Raw genomic sequence first — 23,203 nt, forward strand, 5'->3', positions numbered from 1 at the left:
AAAAAAGTCGACTTTTCCGCTTAATAGTCGGTTTTCCATCAAATAGTCGAAAAGTAGATTTCAAAATTGAATTTTAACCAACAATTTGGACTTTTTACATCTGAAAACGCGCTTAAAACACTATAAGTCGCATTTTGGAGAATAAGTTGGTTATTCGCTTTGCCCATCCCAAGAGATAGATGCCACTTCAACAGCAAAAAATCAATTGATTGCGCGGTAAACAAAAATCTTTGTTTTCTTTTGAATATTTGTGTACCGCAGGAGAAGAAATGGTGAGTTTTAGACACTCTTAGACTATAGTCTATGTTTTATTCAATTTTTAGACGCTTTTAGACGGTTTTGGGCGTTTTAGACGATTTTAAGTGGGTGTCAATCGTCTTGAAATTTCATGATTCGTGCACATTTGATGAATTCAGGCGAAACCAAAGCCCAGAAAAAAATAGTCGATCGTCTAAATAAGTTTCACAACCCTATATCTGTTATCTGAATATGTCAAGTCAAATGTTAAAAAAGCGCCGAGCGGCAAAGAGGGCAGCATTGTCGCGAACACTAGTATTTAAAATTAATTGGCGGCAATTCAACGTGGTGATCAGGAGTATGAGAACCCCCATAGGAAAACATGACCATTATTATTTTTGATTCATTTAGAATTATTAATTCTTCTCGGTCAAAACAATTTTTAATTTTAAAAAAAGAGAAGAAAGGGTTTTCAACTAGCAGATGTCTGCTAAAATGCCCGGCATCAAAAGGGCAGAAGTTTTTTTTATAATTTTGACCAACTTTTGGCATGGGTCAGCCAATTTGGATAAAACTTTCCAGGCCGATTCCTTTAAGTGTATATTAGTGATGGATTTAAGGAATTTGGAAAATTCTCAAAATTGCCTATAATGCGCGCTGCTCCAGCAGCGCATGTACGCGGCAAACACGTTTAATAAGAGAATTATTATTATTTGCGATTATTTATATTGGAAAGAGGGTGAAGGTATATAATTATGAAACGATCTACTGCATGTAATATATATTTAATTTTTCCATTCCCCATGATTTAAAATAATGACATGATATTTAATCATGAACATAGCCTAATTAAGTTAGAAAAAGCTGACGGTAATACCTGTTACTAGCGAAAAAATCGTCTTGGAATGTTTCGAGTCTTTTTCTTTTCTGTTTGAAAGCGCAAAACTTGCCATTTCTCTAGCCTCTGATTTTGATACGTCTCCGCGCAAAAGTAACAACTGGATCAAGTGCTCTGTAGTGACATCAGGATACTTTTCAACCAGTGCATGCAGGTCCAAGGAGAGCATTTCCGAGTCTTCATTTTTCAGCACCTCGGCAAGTGAGTTGATGGCTTCCAAACAAGTATTTTCACGAGCCATATCATGAGCAACTTTTAAGAAAAATGCCTGTAGTTTATTTGCCTCATTAATTATCTGGTTAGCACCCTCTCGTCGATCGTCACTAGTTTTGAAGGCCATCTTCTTTTGCAGCATTGCTGTGATATATTTTTTGGCAACAGTGTTGATGCACTCAGTAATGACCAAATCAAAATTTTCTGGCCGCAAGTGCCTGTAATCGCTAATGTAGTCATCCAGAGTGACACAAATTGTGTCGACCGCCGAACTACTTCCCACCCACTTTGCAGTAACAAATTCTTGAAAATGAAGCTCCAAATCTAACAATGCCTCTTCTAATAAGTAACGAGCTGACTCAGTTCGCAAATTCTAAAAAAAAGCAATCATAAGTCTCTATTTTCATTTTAGGGTGAGTATTACCTGGAACGTCATCCTCAAAGTCTCAAATCTTTGGCCAGCCATGATATCATGAATGCCTGGCTTCCAGTAATGCATTTTTGTTTGGTTTGCTAGCTCTTCGAATTGAAGACAGTTGTTGACAATTTTAATCATGTAAGTTGTGAAATATGGGTTCTGTGATAAATTCATTAAAAAGTGACTAAAATATCAAAATAGATATCCTTACCAATTTTCTATCTTCAAAGTGACTGACTTTGTATTGAAAGATGGCTTCTCTATAAAGATTGCCATATTGGGCAACTTGCCCGATGCTCAGCAAGAGCGCCTTGAACGTTAGATCGTGGCTAAAAATATACCACATTTCATTAAGGTTGAAACATTTTGTTTATTTAATAAACCTTATTGTGTTTGTAACTTGCAGATTCTGTTCAATCATTTGGAAAATTATGACTGGAGCCACGGTGTGATAGTATTCTTGATCATCCGTATCAGGCTGTGATTCTTTCATCCAATCTTGCTTCTCCGTTTCCAGAGTCTTGTACATCCACTCGGAGTAGTTCATTTCCATATTCTTTAAATTTTGAAATTAATTTTCAATGATTATATAGATTTATGTTTTAAATCGCTCTTACCTTCAAGTACTGGTCCTCCAACTCTACGACCTTCTCACTTGATAGAAGAGGTCCCAACGAAGAAGTATTTATGTTCAGTTCAGGGTTCATCATAAGATCAGAACCGTTGTAAGTGTTCTTAATCCAAGAGAGAAGAGTCACATACTCATTCCCGACCAAACCAGCATGTATCAAGTCCATCAGCTAATTGATTTGGACCAACAATTATAAATAAAAATTTTATTCAATTATTTTGAGGCAACTTACGTGGCGTGATAACGAGTCGTGGTACATTTTTACAAACATATTTAAAACGTCATAATGTGGAGGAAAGCAAGGCACACAAAGGTCCTTGACAACTTGCAAATCTTCAGAAATCAGGAGTCTGGTTAACTACAACGTTGAGAAAACATATTATTATTATGGCCACTCGACAATAAAATTTTACCTCTAAGTGTCGTACAAGCCACATTTTGTTGTCGGAGCGTTCATCTGTTTGTGTTCCTTCAATTCTCTGTGCAGCACCAACAGCCAAAACATCCATCGACATCTGTTTCCACTTTTTAGGGCGTCCAGGAGGCATAAAACCACTACGCTGGAAACGCTACAAGATTTTTGTTAATGAAGATTTAATTATAATAATTTGAATTGTACCTCTTGGGCTTCAGCGTCAGCTTTTTCCTCCCTCTCAATTATCCTCAGCGCAGTGACAATCACAGTTGGCTCTTTTCTGACCGTATTTAGAGTGCGGCCGAGGATCAATTTGATTTGCTTGGCGAAGTATTTGGAGAGCTCGTTGACATCTTCAAAGTATTCCTTGAGCATGATGGTATCAGCAGGTGCTTGGTTGGGAAGTTTGTGGAGCTCGAAGAGCAAATCATCGCGTGAATTCTCCAAATCGGCAAGGCTCTGAAACATCACCAATTAAAATTTCAAATAAGAAAAGAGAGGAAATTATTACTTGGTGAGCATGAAGAAGCTTTCCTTCGCTGATCCACTGCTTAGTTCTTTCAACGCTTTCAGGAACAGTAAAAATATGCTTCAGGTTCTCCATGGCCGTCACATACTGGGAATGTCTCATGTTTTCCTCTCTCACATCTTGCAGCCTCAAACTCAAATCTGGCACACTCGTGAAAAAATCCTCCAAAACTTCCAAGCTAAAGTTGTATTAGAATAGATCGTTTTAAAATAATTTGACTATTAATACTTTTGCTTAATTTCTTGGACATCCTTCAATGACACCTGCAACTGGTTCAGTCCGACACGAACACCATCAAGTTGACTCTGCATAGCCGTTTTTAGCATTGATTCTACAGAGGCCTTCTTCCGCTCAACCCTACGCTTATATTGATCAACCTGCAAAAAAAATATTTTAAAAATTTATGCATAAAAATAAAAATCAAAACATTATTTATCAAGCTCCAAAAGATAATTTGCAAACCTTTTCCAGCTGATCAACTCGCTGAAGGAGCTGTTGAACCCTCTTTTTAGCATCTTCCTTTGCCTTTATTTCCAAATTGTCAAAATCCATCTTACTAAAAAAACTGCAAACACACTAAATTAGAGAAATTGACGAGTGTTAATTTACTTGAAATACATTTTTCCGCTCTACAATTTTCTTATGTTGACATTTTCTGCGGAGGGGTGTTTTCCAAGTGGGCGTTTCCTTTTAATTTAGTTCACAACCAAGCCACCTGGCAGCACAGCACAGCAGTCAGCAGAAGAAGGGAATACGCCAGGTGAATGGAGGCCAGAGACAATATATAGGGAGATTGGGCACTCAATGTTAAAAACTTTTGAACTTACTTTTCTCACCCGTGGCGCTGTGATCGCCCTGTTAGCCTATCAAATCAACGGAGCTAATTTAACCTGTTTTGCTTCGCGGGAAGGAAAGGATCTTCTTGGAAAGGATGGATCAAGGGGATGGATCGAGTCTTAGGGTGCATTTTTTTATGCGGAGCGACCGGAGCCGCTCCGGCGTGTAAACCGTGGTGGTGGGGTTGGCGGAGTGAGCGGCGGCGTGTTGCGATTTAAAAAATGAGTATTCTCTTGCATGTGCCAGCACGGTGACGTGATATGTTGTTTTTAATAAAAAATGATAAAAAGTGGTAAAATTGATAAAATTTAGGGTGGCCGTGTCGCTTTTGATTTCAGGCTTTATAGCAGACATCTTGATCTACTTTTGAATTACTTAATGCGCGCGGTCTACCTAATAATTATCTTTTTTTTAAATTTTATAATAAATATTATTACTTGTAGCGAAATTTAATTATGATAATAATTAAAAGCAGAACAATAGAACATTCATACAAAATGAGAAAATTAAAACGAAAACCACTTTTAAAAATAAAAAAACCTAATTTATATTTTTCAGTTTTATGAATCTAAATTATATTGTTAGATTATTTTAAATTCAAAATATAGCTTTCTTTTTATTTGTATCATAATAAAAATATTTTCATAAAAAATGTCATTCAATCCTTTCAAAAGCTTAATTCCTTAAATAAAAAACTATAACAAAATAAAATTTCATCAAGAATGACAATCAATGTTTAAAAAGATAAAAATAATATTATATCAAAGAATTTGATGGAGTGACCAAAATATATAAAAGCATGAATTTTTTGTTATATCTTTATCTCTTTTCTATTCACTTTTTTTGCATACCAATATACTGAACATTTAATAATATAAGAGTTTAGAATATTTGCAAACATTTCTCTATGCTCCTCACAGCCAAAGGAAAATGGTATAGTGGAGTTAAATATACCTTCTTTGACAGTTTGAAATATGTTGGATTTGTGTGCAGATTTCTTAAGTAGACATAAGGTTCCTCGGAGCATAGAGCAGACTGACGTAGAAAAATCATCACTAGCATAAAACAACCTATCTTCAGTGTTTGAGTACTCTTTAAAAGATACATAAATTTGACTTGGCAGCATCTCTTCTGATGTTGCTGTTTCTATACATGGTTTGCAATTTAACTTGGTGTTAATTTTTCGAAGACAAACTCCGGCGTAGTAGGAGTCACACTGCTCTTGTAAACTGTCCAAATCGAATTCAACTTCACCATCACCAATTAATTGCTCCTCGTCTTCTTCACTATCATCACCACTAGGAAGAGAACATCGGGTTCTTTGAGACTAGAAGAAAATTACGGTAAATATTATATTTTTACTTCTAAAAAATAAATGGCTTGTTTCATAAATATTAACCTGTTTATACATAGAATCGAAAATAAAAGAGGCAAGTGGAGTGCAGGACAGTCCATCGTTTTCACAGTTGCGATTCTTATTTGGTACACTATTTATCATTAGCTGACTGAGAAATGCGCTGACAAAACAAGTGGCAAAATTCATTGCAGTGGGGTCTCGTCCACCTCCCACCTGCTCTCGCATTTCTCCATTGAAATGCTCAACCGGGTCTTGCTGGATTCTTCTGGTCAGCAAATAATCAAAACCATGGCGTTCCAGGAACGGATAAAAATTTTGCAGGGTTTTGATTAACCTTATTGTTGACTCTATAGATGGAGTATACACAGTTGACCCATCCTTTTTGACAAACCTCCAGCCAGACATGTACTGCTCGGCCTTTTGCCAGAATTCCCAGTGGGCTGAATTCTTATGGAGGCTGATATTGAAGTGTTTAAAAGAATAAATTAATTGGCAGCACATCTTTAATAAACTTTAAATAACATACCGGGCTTTCAAAACCTTTACATCGCTAAATTCACTTCCATTAAAACTGTCGATCAAATTGTCCATGAACTCGACAAACTCTATAGTATATTTTGCATCGGACGGAAGAAGACCTAACAAATTTTGTGAGAATAGATATATTTTTATATGTTATAAGCACCTTTAGCAAGTAAAGTGTTCAGAGCCGCACTGACGGATGAGCTAACTAACTGAAAGGCCAATGCGCATTTCATTGCTAGTTTATCCCTAGCATATACATGCTTCTCAGTGAGTTTCGGCGCTAGAGTTGTGCCAACAAGTTTTTTTTTTACTCGCAGCAGTTCCTCGATGTGCGCAATCTTTGCAAATTGACCTGGTCTTAGCTCCACATCGTACCTCCGAAAAAGACTAACGAGGCATTTTAGTATGTGGACAGCGTCCGGCGCGCAGAAAAATTCCAGTCCTACAAGATCAAGAAATTAATTTAATTAAAAGTTAAATGCTACTTAATAATTTCATTACGCTACCATTTTGCAAAAAGTATGGTTTCTCAACTGAAGTGTTCAATATCTTCAGCGCTTTCAGATTGCAAGGTGCCTGATCACAAGTGCCGAATACAAGTTTTATTCCTTTTGCGCGTACTCGCTGTACATTGACCTCAATAAGGTCAGCCAATATATGAGATGGTGTCATGTCTTTGCAAAAATAATATGCCACTGGAAACTGAAAATTGTGAACATTTTATAACAATGTGGTGGTATTAAAACAAATCCTTATGGATGATATACCTTGACTTTTCTGTTTCGTAATAACACAACGTAGAATATGAGAGCATGGTCACATACAACATGTGACGTTTCTTTTCCTGCTCTAGATGGTAGTTTTTCAGATCCAAAGTCTTCAAATCCAATAAACCTCTTCCATTTGTTGCTCCAAGCCAAAAACTCATCAATTTTCAGCTCGTCCCAGATAAGAACAGCAAACGCGTCCCTCGAATCTTCCAATGTTTCAACAAAGGCTTCTACTCCATCTAATATGAATTCCTGTAAGCCTGCCTGCAGGTTCAATCCCTGAACAAAGCGGAACATCGTTTTCTTTGAGGGTATGATAAACATGTCCTTAAATGCAGCTTCGGCCTTTCTTCCTCCTTTTCTCAAACCCAGTGAGAGAATCAAATCTTCTTGCTCATACCGGCGACCTTGTGGCTTAGCCTGCGGAATAAAGTTAAATATATTTTAATGTAAATGTATAAAAAAAGTTGCAGCGCACGCAGTGCTCCATTTTTAATCCATAAATCCATTGGTATATTATGCCAACCTTATGCAATTTAATTTGTCGTTTGATGAACTCCACGGCTCGGGGCGGCAAACTATTTTTCAAATATTCTAAGGAGCTTTCTTGAAGATGTAATTTACTTTGCCTCCGCTTCTTATTCAGTTTTCGTAATCGTTTAAGTTCTTTATCTTTCTTTTTATTTAATGAGATCAGGATTTTGTTATCCAACCTTTGGTACAAAACTCTCTTGGCTATAAAAGGAAAAGTTGAAATTTTTTTAATATATTCTTTCTTCTAAGTTTCATGAAAGGAACGGACCGTTGTTTACAAATGATTAACCGCGAATTGGCCTAAATTTTTAATCATAATTGCCATTCTGTATGCACTGTATGCAAAGTATATGTTGTTGTGATTGATAAGAGGTGGGTAAATTAAAAATTATTTATTTCATTTTTAATATCATAATATATAAAATGTTTTTATATGTCATATAAATTATGTATAATTGTTATTATATAAAATAACTTAATAAATTAATGCATGGCATTCTTTTTTTTAACGGGACCCACTTTTGGCATGGGGTCGGCGGATCTTGTTGAAAATTGGCAGTTTGGTTGCCCTTAGGGTGTAGACAAATAGTTTAGAACGATTTTTGAAAATTCTCAAAATTGCCTATTTTACAGGGGCTCAAAGTTTGGGATTTAAAAAAAAGGTGTTTTTTAAAATCAGAAATATTTCAGCTCCTGTGGCAGATAGCGCATTTGTGTATATGAGTAAAGTTGTAGGGAATTAGACGTCCTACAACTTTGCCACAGTGACCAAGGTCATAGGTCAAAGTTTGGGGTCACCTTTTTGAGCTTCAATTTTTTGATGCGCCACCAAAGTACCTAGTACATAAAAATTTTTGATTCCATTATAGCCAAAAGTTGCTCTAGTTGGTAAATAACAACATATTAAAAATTGGGGAGACATATTTTTTTCCTTTTTGAGATATTTCAGGTCGAATGGCAAAAAACGTGGTTTTCCGAGCATTTTCCTACACAAACCAACATATAACCACCCGTAACTTTGTTCCTGTTAAGGTTACGCAAAAATGTGTCATAACAAAAAATGATCACCATGACTTGAGCTTTTAAAACATGTATTGTACATGGTGGCCAAGTCACAAAAGGTCATTGACCTGTGACCTTTCCTTAAATTGAAAACACCATTTCAAATACCAAAATATTTCAAATAATGTTTTCTATCCACTTACGTGTAAAACTATCCAAAAATATTTTGGAAAGGTCACAGGTCACCGAGGTCAATTACCTTTTGTGACCTGGCCACCATGTGCAATACATGTTTCAAAAGTTCAAATCATGACAATTATTTTTTGTCATTACACATTTTTGCGTAACCTTAACAGGAACAAAGTTACGGGCGGTTAAATGTTGGTTTGTGTGGGAAAATGCTCGGAAAACCACGTTTTTTGCCATTCGACCTGAAATATCTCAAAAACGAAAAAAACATGTCTCACCAATTTTTAACATGTTGTTATCTACCAACTAGAGCAACTTTTGGCTATAATGGAATCAAAAATTTTTATGTACTAGGTACTTTGGTGGCGCATCAAAAAATTGAAGCTCAAAAAGGTGACCCCAAACTTTGACCTATGACCTTGGTCACTGTGGCAAAGTTGTAGGGCGTCTAATTTTCTACAACTTTACTCATATACACAAATGCGTTATCTGCAACAGGAGCTGAGATATTTCTGATTTTCGAAAACACCTTTTTTAAAAATCCCAAACTTTGAACCCCTGTTAAATAGGCAATTTTGAGAATTTTCAAAAATCGTTCTAAATTATTTGTCTACACCCTAAGGGCAACCAAACTACCAATTTTCAACAAGATCCGCCGACCCCATGCCAAAAGTGGGTCCCTTAAAAAAAATAATGCCGCATATAAAAAATTTAATTTTTGTTTTCATTTTTACTTCAACAACATTAAAACAAAATTGTTATTGTTTTAAAATATTTAAAAAAAAATCTAAATTAATCAATTAACTTACGAATACATTATTAATAATTTCAAATTCCATTTTTTCCCCATTTTTTCCATTTATACAATAATTGTTAATTTTCATTTTTTACCATCATTTTTGCAGTAATTGTTTGAAAAAATTTAAAAATTATAAAAAAAATTTTTAATGACATTTTGTAATTATTCATTATTAATAGGGTAGCACGAAGTCGTGAAAGGTACGATCCATTGGCAGGGATTGACCGATCAAAACCAAATTTGGAGGACTTATAGATCATGTCATGGGGCTATATCCGCCATACATATATAGTTTTACCCCGACATCTCAAAATTTGTGGGTTTTACGTGACGTTGAAATTTGGATTTTGTAGTGCTATGGCTGGATTTGTCTCGGAAAGCTCTGCAACTTTGCTGTTGATCACAAAATTGCACGTCAAAGGTCAAGGTCAGTTTTGATCTCGAAAGATCTCGAAGGCGACCTCCGACGGTCTCGAACGACCTCATATTTTTACATGGTAAATGTTTAGGGGCAACGGTTGCCCCTCGGTCTCGAACGACCTCGAACGGTCTAGGGCGACCTCGGCCAGTCTAGAACGGTCTTGAAGGTGTCCATCGACGAAATTGAAAACCATTTGGGGCAACTGCCCCTCTGGGTCAAATGGACTCGAGCGATCTAAGCTCGAACGGTCTCGATCGACCTCGCACGGTCTCGAGCGACTGTGGAGTAGAATGAGGAAATTATATTTTTAGTTTGATTCCAGTCGAATTATTTGAGCATTTTAAGTTTTTGAAGTTAATTTTTATTAAATAATTCTTTTCAGAAAATAATTAAATTAAATATCGGATGGAAAGATATATGTGTTTAATCTTAAAATTAATTTCATTATTGATGAAACATTAATTTTTTTATTTTATATATGATTTTAAATAATCGTGTTTCATTTCTTGTTATACAAATAAAAATTTCAGTAAAAAAATTATTTGACAGAGCAATTTTATACATCTCCAAATCATATCACACAAGCTTACATTATTATTATTCTTCAGCAATTTTTTTTATAACTATTTTTCTACATACTAAAAAATCATAAAATATAAACGAGAGGCGCATTCGGATTTTAGTTAAAATTAGTTTTTTATTATCAGAAATGAAGCTTTCATTTATACAAAATAAATAATATGTTCATCAATAATGAAATTAATTTTAATATTAAACACATATATATCTTTCCATCTGATATTTAATTTTTTTCCGAGAAAAAATTTTTTTAATAAAAAATAACATAAAAAAAAAATGTTCAAATATTCAACTGGAATCAAACAAAAAATACAATTTCCTCATTCTACTCGACAGTCGCTCGAGACCGCTTGAAACAGATGAGCAGTTGCCCTAAATGGTTTTCAATTTATAAACACCAAAGGTCACTCAAGACCGTTTGAGGTCGCCCGAGACCGTTCGAGATTGATGGACACCTCCGAGGCCATTCGAGACCGGCCGATGTCGTCCAAGACCGTTCAAGGTCGTTCGAGACCAAGGGGCAACCGTTGCCCCTAAACATTCAGCATGAAAAAATATGAGGTCGTTCGAGACCGTCGGAGGTCGCCTTCGAGGTCGTTCGAGACCATGGTCTCGATTGACCTCGAGTACGACCTCTGACTGTCTCATTTTTGACAAGGGATATACCACGGTTTGCCTGCGCGGAGTATCTAAAATCAGGTTTTTTTAACTACAGCTACAAATTGAAAAATTGAGGCAATTCTCCTTTTCAAATAAAATTTGCAATTAACATTGAGCTCTAACCCACATAAAAATTGTCAATAGCAAAGTTGCTCAGAATAAGAATTAACAGAACTAATAGGAGCAGATGAAAATTCCCACTAGAAGTAAAAATATTTGCAATTTTGACTTTTCGAAAGACATTAAATTCCAAAAAAAAAAAAAAAAAATTGTATTCAAATCTTCGTTACATGGCCCTCTATCAACCCCAACAACAAATATTTTTATTATAGAATGGCGATGTGAACCAAAATTTTGTGCCAATTCGCAGTCAATTAATAGTGAACGGTTACAAAGTGGAAAATAAATATTCAAATATTTTTACCTTTCAAAGGTGCAGTCTGACTACTTTTAGTAGGTTTTGGTTGTTGTATGTGTATTAGAGGAGTACCAGCAGGACATGTAGACTGCGTAGATTCAGAAGGCGTGCTCGGATTTTGGCTCTGAAACGATGCTGGCAAGCAGGCAGACAAATGACTCTGACTCAAAGAAGGTTCTACATCCTGTAGTTGTCGCAGCGGCGTTCGAGGACTGCTTATTGATTCGCTGGTTGTTAACAAATCAGGTGAGACTTCTTGCATTTGGAAGGTTTGACAATCAAAACCAATTCGTCTTGGGCTTGGAGACTGCTGATACAAATTCCCTGCAATTGGTGAATTTGTTGGTGTGGGCGAGTTATCGAAGCGCTCGGTGAGCACACTATGTGAACGAGCAGCAATTTTTGTTTTGTGTGTCCTCAAAGTACTTTTTTGTGTCATTTGACCACGACTTGGTGAAATGCTCGACACAGTTAATACTAAAAAGTTTGAATTGTTAAAAGTTAAAAAGTTAAAAAAAAAATTAACAACTTACATCCGATACTTGACCTCGATGTTGCCAATCGAGATTTGCCATTAATCACATCAGGGGGACTCGTTCCTCGTTGAGCTGATTGTGCATGTTCAGGTCTGGGCAGTGGGGCCAGGTTTCTTTGAGTTCTCCCACGTCTTTCTTGTTTATGAGGTGGCGAGTAAGGTGACCCTGGATTTTTTACTCCTCCACGCTCTCTTTCCTTCTTTTGCGGAGTCCTTTGCTCAGCCTCTTGATGGTGGTGTTTTCGACTACCCAACATTGGGCTTGACATACCTGTCCTAGTTTCTTCACTGTTGTTTGCAGAATCAGTTACTTGTAGTGTTCGCAGAGGCGTTCGTGGACTGCTTATTATTATTCGACTGGTGGGTGACGAAAAAGGTTGAACTGCAATAATTAGAAAGGAATGAATACACATATGGAAAACAGCCACTACCACTTAATAAAACAGCATCGTGTCTTATTTTTACTATTCTATAAATCAAATAATACCAAATGCTGAGAAATCACTATTTTGCCGGCTGTCAGGAGTGGATTTCCTTTCGTAGAGTATTATGTATGCAGTGTCACTTGTCTGGGAGTCACCTTTCTCCAAATTAAATTTAGAGACCTGTGGGAAACATTTAACATCATAAAATATTAAATTAAATAGTAAGTACCATATTATATTGTATATATATATATAAAAGGATCCCAAATCTTAATAGTCTTAATGGGCCCCGCCTCAACCCAGAATTAGTATTGACTTACGCTCGAATCGTTGTAGACAATGACAGTTCCATCATCTTTCAACCCCTGGCACACATAATGACCATTTTGCAGGCCACCATTATGATGTATGATGGCTCTGCAATGGTATTCTATGGATGTGCATCCACCAATTCCAACAATGTTGCCATCCATTTTCTTGAACGCTGTTTCTTTCAAGGTTAAATTGAAATTCACCACGATTTCCTTCTTCTGTTTCACTAATTCGTTGGAGAATCTATGGTTTTGAGCAATTAAATATTAAAAAAATTTATTTTCCAAAAAATAATTGATTGCTACCAACAATGATCCAGTCACTGCAATCTCCACCATAGTATTTTCTCGTTGTTGCTCACAGGACAATAAGAGACGTCACAAACAATTACAAACTTCCGACACCACTCAAATACCTCCACCTGTATTATTTCAATAGGAACCAAAAAGTAAATGTTCATTTTTGCCAATATCATTGAACTTCCCTGACAGTAGTTTAACACAACCAATACAGAAGGTGAAGAATTATGATCCGAACCAAAATTTGTTGTTATTATCTTTCAACATAATATTTGAATTCATACAAATCATGTCGGTTCATTTTGACAAAGAAAGCTGTAGAAAATAAAATGCAATTTTGGTGAAACTAAAAATAAAAATAATAGCATAAATTATTAACAATGAAATTCAATTTGGCCGCATCATTAATAACTCAGATCACCTCTTTAACTGCACTACTAAAATTGGTGGTAGATCTTTGAAGAAAATTCTCTCTCTCTGAGGGGTCCCTCGTCGACAACGAGAGCAGTATGGTCCGTTCATACAATCCATGTCGGATTCAAGATAAGTATGCACTCCATCAAGCACACTTTTTGCTAAAGGCAGACACAGCTCAAGCATTGGTTGAGAGGAGTAGCTTTTCTTTTTGCAGATCAGACAGGTGCCTGTTAAATTATCAAGGAACAACTATTATTTTTAGAATATTTATATCAAAAGGCTATTCTTACGTTCGTAAACTTCATTTCCTGAGAATAGCTCTGCAATTCCACTTTTATCCACTTTCTCACATGAAGCTAACAACTCTCTGTGCAGCTCCATGCTGTCCTGCTGTTGGCCTCGAGGAAAACCTTGCATGCCTTGACCAGAAAAAAATTGTGAATATTTTTACAGAGATTTAATCCCAATTTTTACCCCAAACAAATTCTGCAAATGCTAAGGGTACCACTGGGTCGGAGTGATTGAGCACAAGATCTTCATACAAGTCTCTCAAAAGACAAATTATACAACCTTTGCCTTTCTCAATACTGCAGTCTGCTTTTTTATGTTTCATCACCGTGGTTTGCATGCGGAAGCAGGCAAACCATGCCTATCAGTCACAACAAGGAACAACAACAACATATTTAAAAGGCTTGAACAACTTATCATATTTATACCTGGCACGTAGCATTCATGTAGCAACTATTTTTCAAATTCTTCAGCCCTCGTAAAGGATTCGTAGTTAAGTGTTTTTCCGTAGTTTCTGGTAATAAGGGCACACCTGCTTCTTCGATCTCATCAATCACTTCACAAGGCCTCAAATGTGAAGTTGCCTAAAAAATTTTAGAGAATGAAAAATAAAATAAAATTTGCAAATATTTTCTGTATGATTTTGTCGTACTATTGAACGTTCTTTGTATGGTTCGGGCACCGCATCTTTGACTAGCTTTCCATTTCCATAGAACCACTTTTCATGAAAGTGCAATACGCAGCAGCGTATATCAGTTTTCTCATCATCGATGGGCAAGCCCATATTCATCAGCCATTGCTCTCTTCGCCTGAGGAAATTAATTAAATTTCACTTAAATATGTACAATTGTATACAATAAGCTAAAAGAAAAATTACTTCACTGTAAAATAAACCTATATCAAAAAATAAATAATTGAATTCAAAATTATTAAGCAATGTACTTACTCTGAATTTTTGGCGCTTGTGGGCTTGGGCACACATTTCATGTCAATTTCGTCAGCAGAAGTACTATCACACCCTTTGTAATGGCAACGACGAATCTGAATGTTCAGCTCGGCTCTTCCTGAACATTTTTTGGACACGAAGAGGACTACAGACGTTGCTGCTGCTGCATGTTGATCGTCGACTGGGTCGCCCTCCATCTCTATGAAAGATGAAGCTCTTCTGAAATTCAAAGAAAAATAAATAAAAGTGCATTTTGCTTACAATTAATGTGGCAGTTTAATAATATTAAATAAAAATTAAACAAGAATACTACGTAATATTTGTTCCACCTCAAAATTATATTATGTACATGTAGAGCAATACACACACAGCACATTAATTTTTCGTAATTTTCAACAAAATTCTTTGCTGCATGTTCTCACTTATGAATTTGGAGGATTTAATTGTAAATATTACATAAAATAATAATATGATATTATTATATATTATGATAAAACGAATTAATTGTAAAAATTTATCGTACGTGCTGAGCAGATTGTACAGTAAAATAAATTTATTATATCGAAATATAATCAAGAAATTGTGATTACTGGCGCATAATGCATGTTCAAATTTTGCTTTTAAACCTCCGCATCTATTAATATCTTCAAACCCTACAATTGAAATAAGCAATAATACTACTACTAAGTACTAACCTTCCAAATTATTCCGTTCAAATTATTTTAATAATCAAACTTGAAGCTCAAAACTAATAATCAGCCTCATAATGTCTCTGATACCGCAAAAGTAAACAAAAATATATTATTTTTTGTCTTCATATTTTTATTTATTTCGCATATCCGCCGCACTGCGCCATCTATGAGACGTCGAAATAATGAAAACTCCGTTGCTGAGAACGAAAGAGTCACGTGACCACAACGCATGTCGCATGAGAAAAGACACGGCCATAAGAGTGAACAGCGGCTGATGGAGGCCGAGCCGCAATTTTAGGAATTTTGACATCGAATCTAGTAGACAAAGACACGATCAGCATCTCCGGATAGCAGTTCGAAGCAATCATGTTGAAGCACGCAAACCTTTCCCTCGTCAGTCACATCGTCAGGTGAAGAATTTGCTGTTTTTATCAGAGAATTCCCTGCTAAGAAATTGGCCTAGTGATTTAGTCGACATTTCTTTCACAGCTGATTATGTTGTTTGTGTAATACAATGCGATCGGTAGGTCGTGTTACGACAGACGACACTGCAAAATACTTTTCCTTTTTCACCCCATTTTGCATGTCAATACACTTATATTTTACGCTTCAATCAATTCCATACTTAGCAAAAAAAAAAAAACCGTCTAGTAAACTATTTATTTTAATTTTTCTTATTTATAGGGAGTAACGTTGCAATTTTTTTTTTAGCTTTTGTTTATTTCAAATTGTTTTTTTTCCACGTGTGCATCATTCAAGGTTGAAACTGTCATCAGATTCAACATCTTGGTTTTATATTAACAAGTTGCAAAACTGGTCTGTTAATATATTTCTCTTCAGACACTGTGTCTTGCTCTTGGACCACTTCCAAGAAAAAAAACTTTTGTTACCACCTTGAATATATAGATTTTTCTTGTAAAAACTCTAATTTTTTTTTTTATCTCAATTTTAATCAGCTAAAATTATTGACTTTAGTTTGATTATAACCTGTACTTAACTTTTAACACTTCCAGAACATTTGAGACACATTTTGTTTTCTATGTTTTACATGAGTAATTAGCTGCTTAATTTGATTGCCCACAAGTGACCAAAACAACTTGTTTTCAGGGTGTCCAAGCGATCTGTTGGCTCTGTTGTCAACATAGTTACCTAAGGTCGAGGATTTCGGAGTACTAAACGAGCCCATTTTAGGTAGGAAAACTGCATCAAACATAATTTCTCTCTATTTATCAAATTGTGTAGGATATCTCAAAGGGAGTAAGGAGCGGAAAGAGCTGCAGGCAGCTCTCGACAAGCTCTCTTCTCAGTGTCAAGATGTTCCGATTATCATTGGCGACAAGGAAATTAAAAACTCAGATGTCCAGTACCAAGTCATGGTATGATATTAAAAAAAGAAACAAAAGAGCGAGAAATATTAATTTCCAAAGTATCATTTTTAGCCCCACGACCACAAAAAGAACATTGCAAAGTTTTACCATGCATCAAAAGAGGAGGTGAAGAAAGCCATCAATGTTGCGACTGACGCCCAAAAGCGTTGGGACCGAACACCTCTGGACGAACGTCTTTCTATTTGGAATAAGGCTGCCGACTTGATGGCTGGAAAGTACCGCATGGAGCTGAACGCAGCAACCATGTTGGGCCAAGGAAAGACTGCAGTGCAGGCAGAAATCGATTCTGCTGCAGAATTGATAGATTTCTTCCGGTACACTTTGAAATTGTTAATTTAAGCACAAAATTAACATTTTTTTTTTTTTAAATTTCTAGATTTAATGCGTATTTTGCTAAGGAACTGTTGAAATATCAACCTATAAGCCAAGACCAAAAATTCAATGCGATATCGAGGCATTGAAGGTTTTGTGGCGGCTGTCGCCCCCATTTAACTTCACGGCCATCGGTGGCAACCTTGCCTACACTCCTGCTCTGATGGTGAGATGATAATTATTTCAAAACGCCCCGGATAATAAGTTTTTACACCAGGGTAATGGAGTGGTGTGGAAGCCGTCGGACACAGCTGTGTTGTCCAACTACGTCATCTACAAAATTTGTAGAGAGGCTGGCGTTCCTGCTGGTGTGGTCAACTTTGTCCCTGCCGACGGACCATTTTTTGGTGATACGATCACTGCGTCTCCTCAGCTTGCTGGCATCAACTTCACAGGATCTGTCCAGTAATTTTATCTTAGACATCAAATTTTTATCTTCCTTAATTTTTAAATAATCGTAGAACATTCAACCGATTGTGGGCTCAAGTTGGAAAGAACATCAACTCGTATAAAAACTTCCCCAGACTGATTGGCGAGTGCGGAGGAAAGAATTACCACTTTATTCATCCTTCAGCTCATGTCGAGTCGGTCGTCATTTTCGACGTAGATTTCGCTTCCGCTGTGCCTTTTGCAATTTCATTTTCATTCCGCCATACATTTCGCCGTTGATATCTAATCCGCACTTGCGATTTCTTGTAAGTGCGGCCTTATTGTTGGTTTACTTTTTTCTATTTTAATTTTTAATACAATATATTGCTGTAATTAAGGAAATTAAGTTTTAAAACTTGAATTATGCAGTAATAAAATTAAAACATGGATCCTTATAAATAGCTATGCGTCAATCGACTTAAGTTTATTATGTAAATACTTGGAATTGAGTGACAAATGAAAAAAAAAATGCTTTTCTAGTGTCGGTGGTTAATCTATGAAAGTTAATATAATTAATATATAATTAGAATACTTTAAAAAAAAATTAATCAAAAACAATAATTTAATGTTAATTTTAATAACATTGATAATAATTTTTTTTTTCAAAGTATTCATCATCATCAAAATATTTATTAAGCACGTGTGTGTACAACATACAAAAATGGTAATACAATTTACAATGTTTAAAAAATTTACTTTTTATTTCCGAGCAACTTCTAAGAGGCTTATTTTATTTTTACTACATTCAAACAAGTGGACTTTGCATCAGCATTTTTCGCATATACATTTGTTTTTGTGCGGTAGTTTTTCAAAGTATTAAGTTGTAATAAAATTGTTATTTATGTAAAAATTAAATTTTTTTTACTCTTTTTGCTTAATAAAGTACATTATATTATTTTAAAACCAATGATTATAATTTAAATGTAAATTATATTTTTATGTTTTGCTCAAATATTTCTTATTTAACAAGTTTTAATTTATCAATAAAAAATTAGTATTTTAATCGAACTTATCAGATAAAACACCATAATTATTAATTAACCTTTTTGCCTTTTTGCAATAAATAATGTAAACGACATTTATTACTATTTATGCAAGTTTTTTATACACACTATTAACTTCAATAATTTTGTTTTTATTGTGTAAGTATAATAGGTGGTAATAATAAAAATGCGGAGGAAGTCCACCACAGTATATAGAACACCACTGCGGCTGTGTCTCTTTTTGCATCTTCTGGTCGCGATATTCTCAATTATTCTACAATTAAAATTTGTTCGTCATAACTTGATTATAATTAAAATAAACAATAATTTAATAATTTTAACAACAATCTTTTACAAAATTAAATTTTATTGTAAAATAATAACAGAAAAAGTCAAAATACTTTATTTTTCTGACAAAAGCTCATGATTACTTTTTGTAACTCCGCATTTTGATCATTAGTTGAATATTAAATATTGTATCAACTTGACCATAATTCAAATGGATAAAAATAAATGTCGATTCTCATAAATTAAAATATTAAAATAATTGTAATTGCTCTTTTTGTGAGGCTTCATTTGCCTTTTTCACTTGCGCCAGAATTCTCCTTACTTTTTAATGCATATCCTTGAACTTTTGAGGGGAACAAATTTTGCAGTTACAGTTTTACACCAATCAATTTTTAGCATTTAATTTTAAAAGATTTATATAACTGTTTTACAAGTTCGTTTTTATAAAATTTTGTACGGTTCATAATTTTTAAACTTTTTTGAGCGCACCTTTCTCGGCACAGGTTAAGAGAACACTAAATTATTTTCCAGTGGCCTACAACATAGCCGAAAAGAAGCCTGAATGGCATAAGCGCAACAAGCCCAAACAAGGAAGCCTAAAGAAGAAGACAGAATCAATAAACCCGATTATTTTTCATTGCAAGAAGGAATAAGGTCAAATTTTAATTTTAGTAAAAGAAAGAAAGCTGAATTTTCAATTGTACATATAAAATTTTTCACTGCACAGTTTTTCAGAAAAAATAACATGTAGCAGTCACAGGTATATCAGTTAAGATTTCATAAAGCAGAGAATTCCGCAAACGGAGCCCTCCGCGCTTTCAGGAAGAGTGGCCAAATTTGCATGACTGATACCTTACCTTCGGCACGTTGTGCGCCGTCAAGCGTCCTGACAATGATAGTACTTTGACAATGATAGACGTTTTGATACGGTGGGCCGTTTTGATACGGTGGGCCGTTTAGATACGGTGGGCCGTTTTGATACGGTGCGCCGTTTAGATACGGTGGACCGTTTTGATACGGTGGGCTGTTTCGATACGGTGGGCCGTTTGGATACGGTGGGCCGTTTTGATACGGTGGGCCATTTTGATACGGTGGGCCGTTTTAAAACGGTGGCCCGTTTCGATACGGTGGGCCGTTTAGATACGGTGGGCCGTTTAGATACGGTGAGCCGTTTTGATACGGTGTGCCATTTATATACGGTGGGCCGTTTAGATACGGTGAGCCGTTTCGATACGGTAGACCGTTTTGATACGGTGGGCCGTTTTGATACGGTGGGCCGTTTTGATACGGTGGGCCGTTTTGATACGGTGGGCTGTTTTATACGGTGGGCCATGTTTAAACGGTGGGCAGTTTTTAAACGGTGGCCCGTTTTGATACGGTGGGCCGTAAAGATACGGTTGGCCGTTTAGATACGGTGGGCCGTTCTGATACGGTGGGCCGTTTTGATACGGTGCGCCATTTAGATACGGTGGGCCGTTTTGATTCGGTGCGCCGTTTTGACAAGGTGGGCCGTTTTGATACGGTGGGCCGTTATGATACGGCGGGCCGTTTTGATTCGGTAGGCCGTTTTGAAACGGTGGCCCGTTTTGATACGGAGGCCCATTTGATATGGTGCACCGTTTAGATATGGTGGGCCGTTTTGATAGTAAGCGCCGTTTTGATACGGTGGGCCATGTTTAAACGGTGGGCCGTTTTGATACGGTGCGCCGTTTAGATACGGTGGGCCGTTTTGAAACGGTGCGCCGTTTAGATACGGTGGGCCGTTTTGATACGGTGGGCCGTTTCGATACGGTGGGCCGTTTTGATACGGTGGGCCGTTTCGATACGGTGGGCCGTTTTGATACGGTGGGCCGTTTTGATACGGTGGGCCGTATTATACGGTGGGCCGTATTATACGGTGGGCCATGTTTAAACGGTGGGCAGTTTTTAAACGGTGGCCCGTTTTGATGCGGTGGGCCGTTAAGAAACGGAGGGCCGTTAAGATACGGTGGGCCGTTCTGATATGGGGTGGGCCGTTTCAAAACGGCGGGCCGTTTTGATACGGTGGGCCGTTTTGATACGGTGGGCTGTTTAGATACGGTGGGCCGTTTTGATACGGTTGGCCGTTTTGATACGGTGGGCCGTCAAGATACGGTGGGCCGTTTAGATACGGTGGGCCGTTTTGATACGGTGGGCCGTTTTGATACGGCGGGCCGTTTTGATACGGTGGGCCATGTTAAAACGGTAGGCCGTTTTTAAACGGTCGCCCGTTTTGATACGGTGGGCCGTTTTGATAAGGTGGGCCGTTAAGATACGGTGGGCCGTTTAGATACGGTGGGCCGTTTAGATACGGTGAGCCGTTTTGATACGGTGCGCCATTTAGATACGGTGGGCCGTTTTGATACGGTGCTCCGTTTTGACACGGTGGGCCGTTTTGATACGGCGGGCCGTTTTTATACGGTGGGCCATGTTAAAACGGTATGCCGTTTTTAAACGGTGGCCCGTTTTGATACGGTGGGCCGTTTAGATACGGTGGGCCGTTTAGATACGGTGAGCCGTTTTGATACGGTGTGCCATTTATATACGGTGGGCCGTTTAAATACGGTGAGCCGTCTCGATACGGTGGACCGTTTTGATACGGTGTGCCGTTTTGATACGGTGGGCCGTTTTGATTCGGTGTTCCTTTTGGATACGGTGGGCCGTTTTGATACGGTTGGCCGTTTTGAAATGGTGGCCCGTTTTGATACGGTGGCCCGTTTTGATGCGGTTTGCCGTTTAGATACGGTGGGCCGTTTTGATACGGTTCGCCGTTTTGACACGGTGGGCCGTTTTGATACGGTGGGCCGTTTTGATACGGTGGGCCGTTTAGATACGGTGGGCCGTTTTGATAAGGTAAGCTGTTTAGATACGGTGGGCCATTTTGATACGGTGGGCCGTTTTTAAACGGTGGCCCGTTTCGATACGGTGGGCCGTTTAGATACGGTGGGCCGTTTAGATACGGTGAGCCGTTTTGATACGGTGTTCCATTTTTATACGGTGGGCCGTTTAGATACGGTGAGCCGTTTCGATACGGTAGACCGTTTTGATACGACGGGCCGTTTTGATACGGTGGCCCTTTTGATACGGTGCACCGTTTAGATATGGTGGGCCGTTCTGATACGGTGGGCCATATTGATACGGTGCGCCGTTTTGATACGGTGCGCCGTTTAGATACGGTGGACCGTTTTGATAAGGTAAGCTGTTTAGATACGGTGGGCCATTTTGATACGGTGGGCCGTTTTTAAACGGTGGCCCGTTTCGATACGGTGGGCCGTTTAGATACGGTGGGCCGTTTAGATACGGTGAGCCGTTTTGATACGGTGTTCCATTTTTATACGGTGGGCCGTTTAGATACGGTGAGCCGTTTCGATACGGTAGACCGTTTTGATACGACGGGCCGTTTTGATACGGTGGCCCTTTTGATACGGTGCACCGTTTAGATATGGTGGGCCGTTCTGATACGGTGGGCCGTATTGATACGGTGCGCCGTTTTGATACGGTGCGCCGTTTAGATACGGTGGACCGTTTTGATACGGTGGGCTGTTTCGATACGGTGGGCTGTTTGGATACGGTGGGCCGTTTTGATACGGTGGGCCATATTGATACGGTGGGCCGTTTTAAAACGGTGGCCCGTTTCGATACGGTGGGCCGTTTAGATACGGTGGGCCGTTTAGATACGGTGAGCCGTTTTGATACGGTGTGCCATTTATATACGGTGGGCCGTTTAGATACGGTGAGCCGTTTTGATACGGTGGGCCGTTTTGAAACGGTGCGCCGTTTAGATACGGTGGGCCGTTTAAATACGGTGAGCCGTTTCGATACGGTGGACCGTTTTGATACGGTGGGCCGTTTTGATACGGTGGGCCGTTCAGATACGGTGGACCGTTTAGATACGGTGGTCCGTTTTGATACGGTGGGCTGTTTCGATACGGTGGGCCGTTTGGATACGGTGGGCCGTTTTGATACGGTGGGCCGTTTAGATACGGTGGGCCATTTTGATAAAGTAAGCTGTTTAGATACGGTGGGCCATTTTGATACGGTGGGCCGTTTTAAACGGTGGCCCGTTTCGATACGGTGGGCCGTTTAGATACGGTGGGCCGTTTAGATACGGTGAGCCGTTTTGATACGGTGTGCCATTTAAATACGGTGGGCCGTTTAGATACGGTGAGCCGCTTCGATACGGTAGACCGTTTTGATACGGTGGGCCGTTTTGATACGGTGGGCCGTGCAGATACATTGGACCGTTCAGTTACGGTGGATCGTTTGGATACGGTGGGCCGTTTTGATACGGTGGGCCGTTTAGATACGGTGGGCCGTTTTGATTCGGTAGGCCGTTTTGAAAAGGTGGCCCGTTTTGATACGGTGGCCCATTTGATACG

General features: G+C 37.9%; 3 protein-coding genes and 1 pseudogene across 3 annotated transcripts; 1 reads left to right on the forward strand and 3 right to left on the reverse strand.

Moving 5' to 3' along the window:
- Window positions 1-1,003: 1,003 nt before the first annotated feature.
- LOC132198917 (exocyst complex component 3-like) lies at window positions 1,004-4,105 on the reverse strand. The gene is made up of 12 exons (XM_059623216.1): window positions 3,960-4,105; window positions 3,804-3,906; window positions 3,570-3,718; window positions 3,324-3,519; window positions 3,017-3,271; window positions 2,811-2,966; window positions 2,630-2,755; window positions 2,384-2,566; window positions 2,150-2,322; window positions 1,978-2,095; window positions 1,773-1,925; window positions 1,004-1,721 (listed from the first exon to the last, which is right to left on the reverse strand). The coding sequence occupies exons 2-12, from the start codon at window positions 3,891-3,893 to the stop codon at window positions 1,092-1,094; spliced, it is 2,229 nt and encodes a 742-aa protein (XP_059479199.1). The 5' UTR covers window positions 3,894-3,906; window positions 3,960-4,105; the 3' UTR covers window positions 1,004-1,091.
- LOC132198918 (delta-1-pyrroline-5-carboxylate dehydrogenase, mitochondrial-like) lies at window positions 4,094-18,405 on the forward strand (annotated as a pseudogene).
- Window positions 4,941-13,149, reverse strand: LOC132198916 (uncharacterized). The gene is made up of 12 exons (XM_059623215.1): window positions 13,010-13,149; window positions 12,713-12,947; window positions 12,455-12,572; window positions 11,966-12,349; window positions 11,439-11,909; window positions 7,357-7,565; window positions 6,828-7,250; window positions 6,567-6,762; window positions 6,221-6,502; window positions 6,062-6,173; window positions 5,578-5,992; window positions 4,941-5,505 (listed from the first exon to the last, which is right to left on the reverse strand). The coding sequence occupies exons 2-12, from the start codon at window positions 12,863-12,865 to the stop codon at window positions 4,990-4,992; spliced, it is 3,279 nt and encodes a 1,092-aa protein (XP_059479198.1). The 5' UTR covers window positions 12,866-12,947; window positions 13,010-13,149; the 3' UTR covers window positions 4,941-4,989.
- Window positions 13,421-15,834, reverse strand: LOC132198920 (putative ubiquitin carboxyl-terminal hydrolase 50). The gene is made up of 7 exons (XM_059623217.1): window positions 15,350-15,834; window positions 14,655-14,873; window positions 14,361-14,517; window positions 14,137-14,292; window positions 13,895-14,069; window positions 13,711-13,839; window positions 13,421-13,647 (listed from the first exon to the last, which is right to left on the reverse strand). Exons 2-7 carry the CDS (start codon window positions 14,849-14,851, stop codon window positions 13,421-13,423), a joined length of 1,041 nt encoding a protein of 346 aa, XP_059479200.1. The 5' UTR covers window positions 14,852-14,873; window positions 15,350-15,834.
- Window positions 18,406-23,203: the final 4,798 nt, after the last annotated feature.

Source organism: Neocloeon triangulifer, unplaced genomic scaffold, assembly GCF_031216515.1.
Source record: "Neocloeon triangulifer isolate White Clay Creek 2 clone unplaced genomic scaffold, ASM3121651v1 ptg000013l, whole genome shotgun sequence".
Taxonomy (NCBI): domain Eukaryota; kingdom Metazoa; phylum Arthropoda; class Insecta; order Ephemeroptera; family Baetidae; genus Neocloeon; species Neocloeon triangulifer.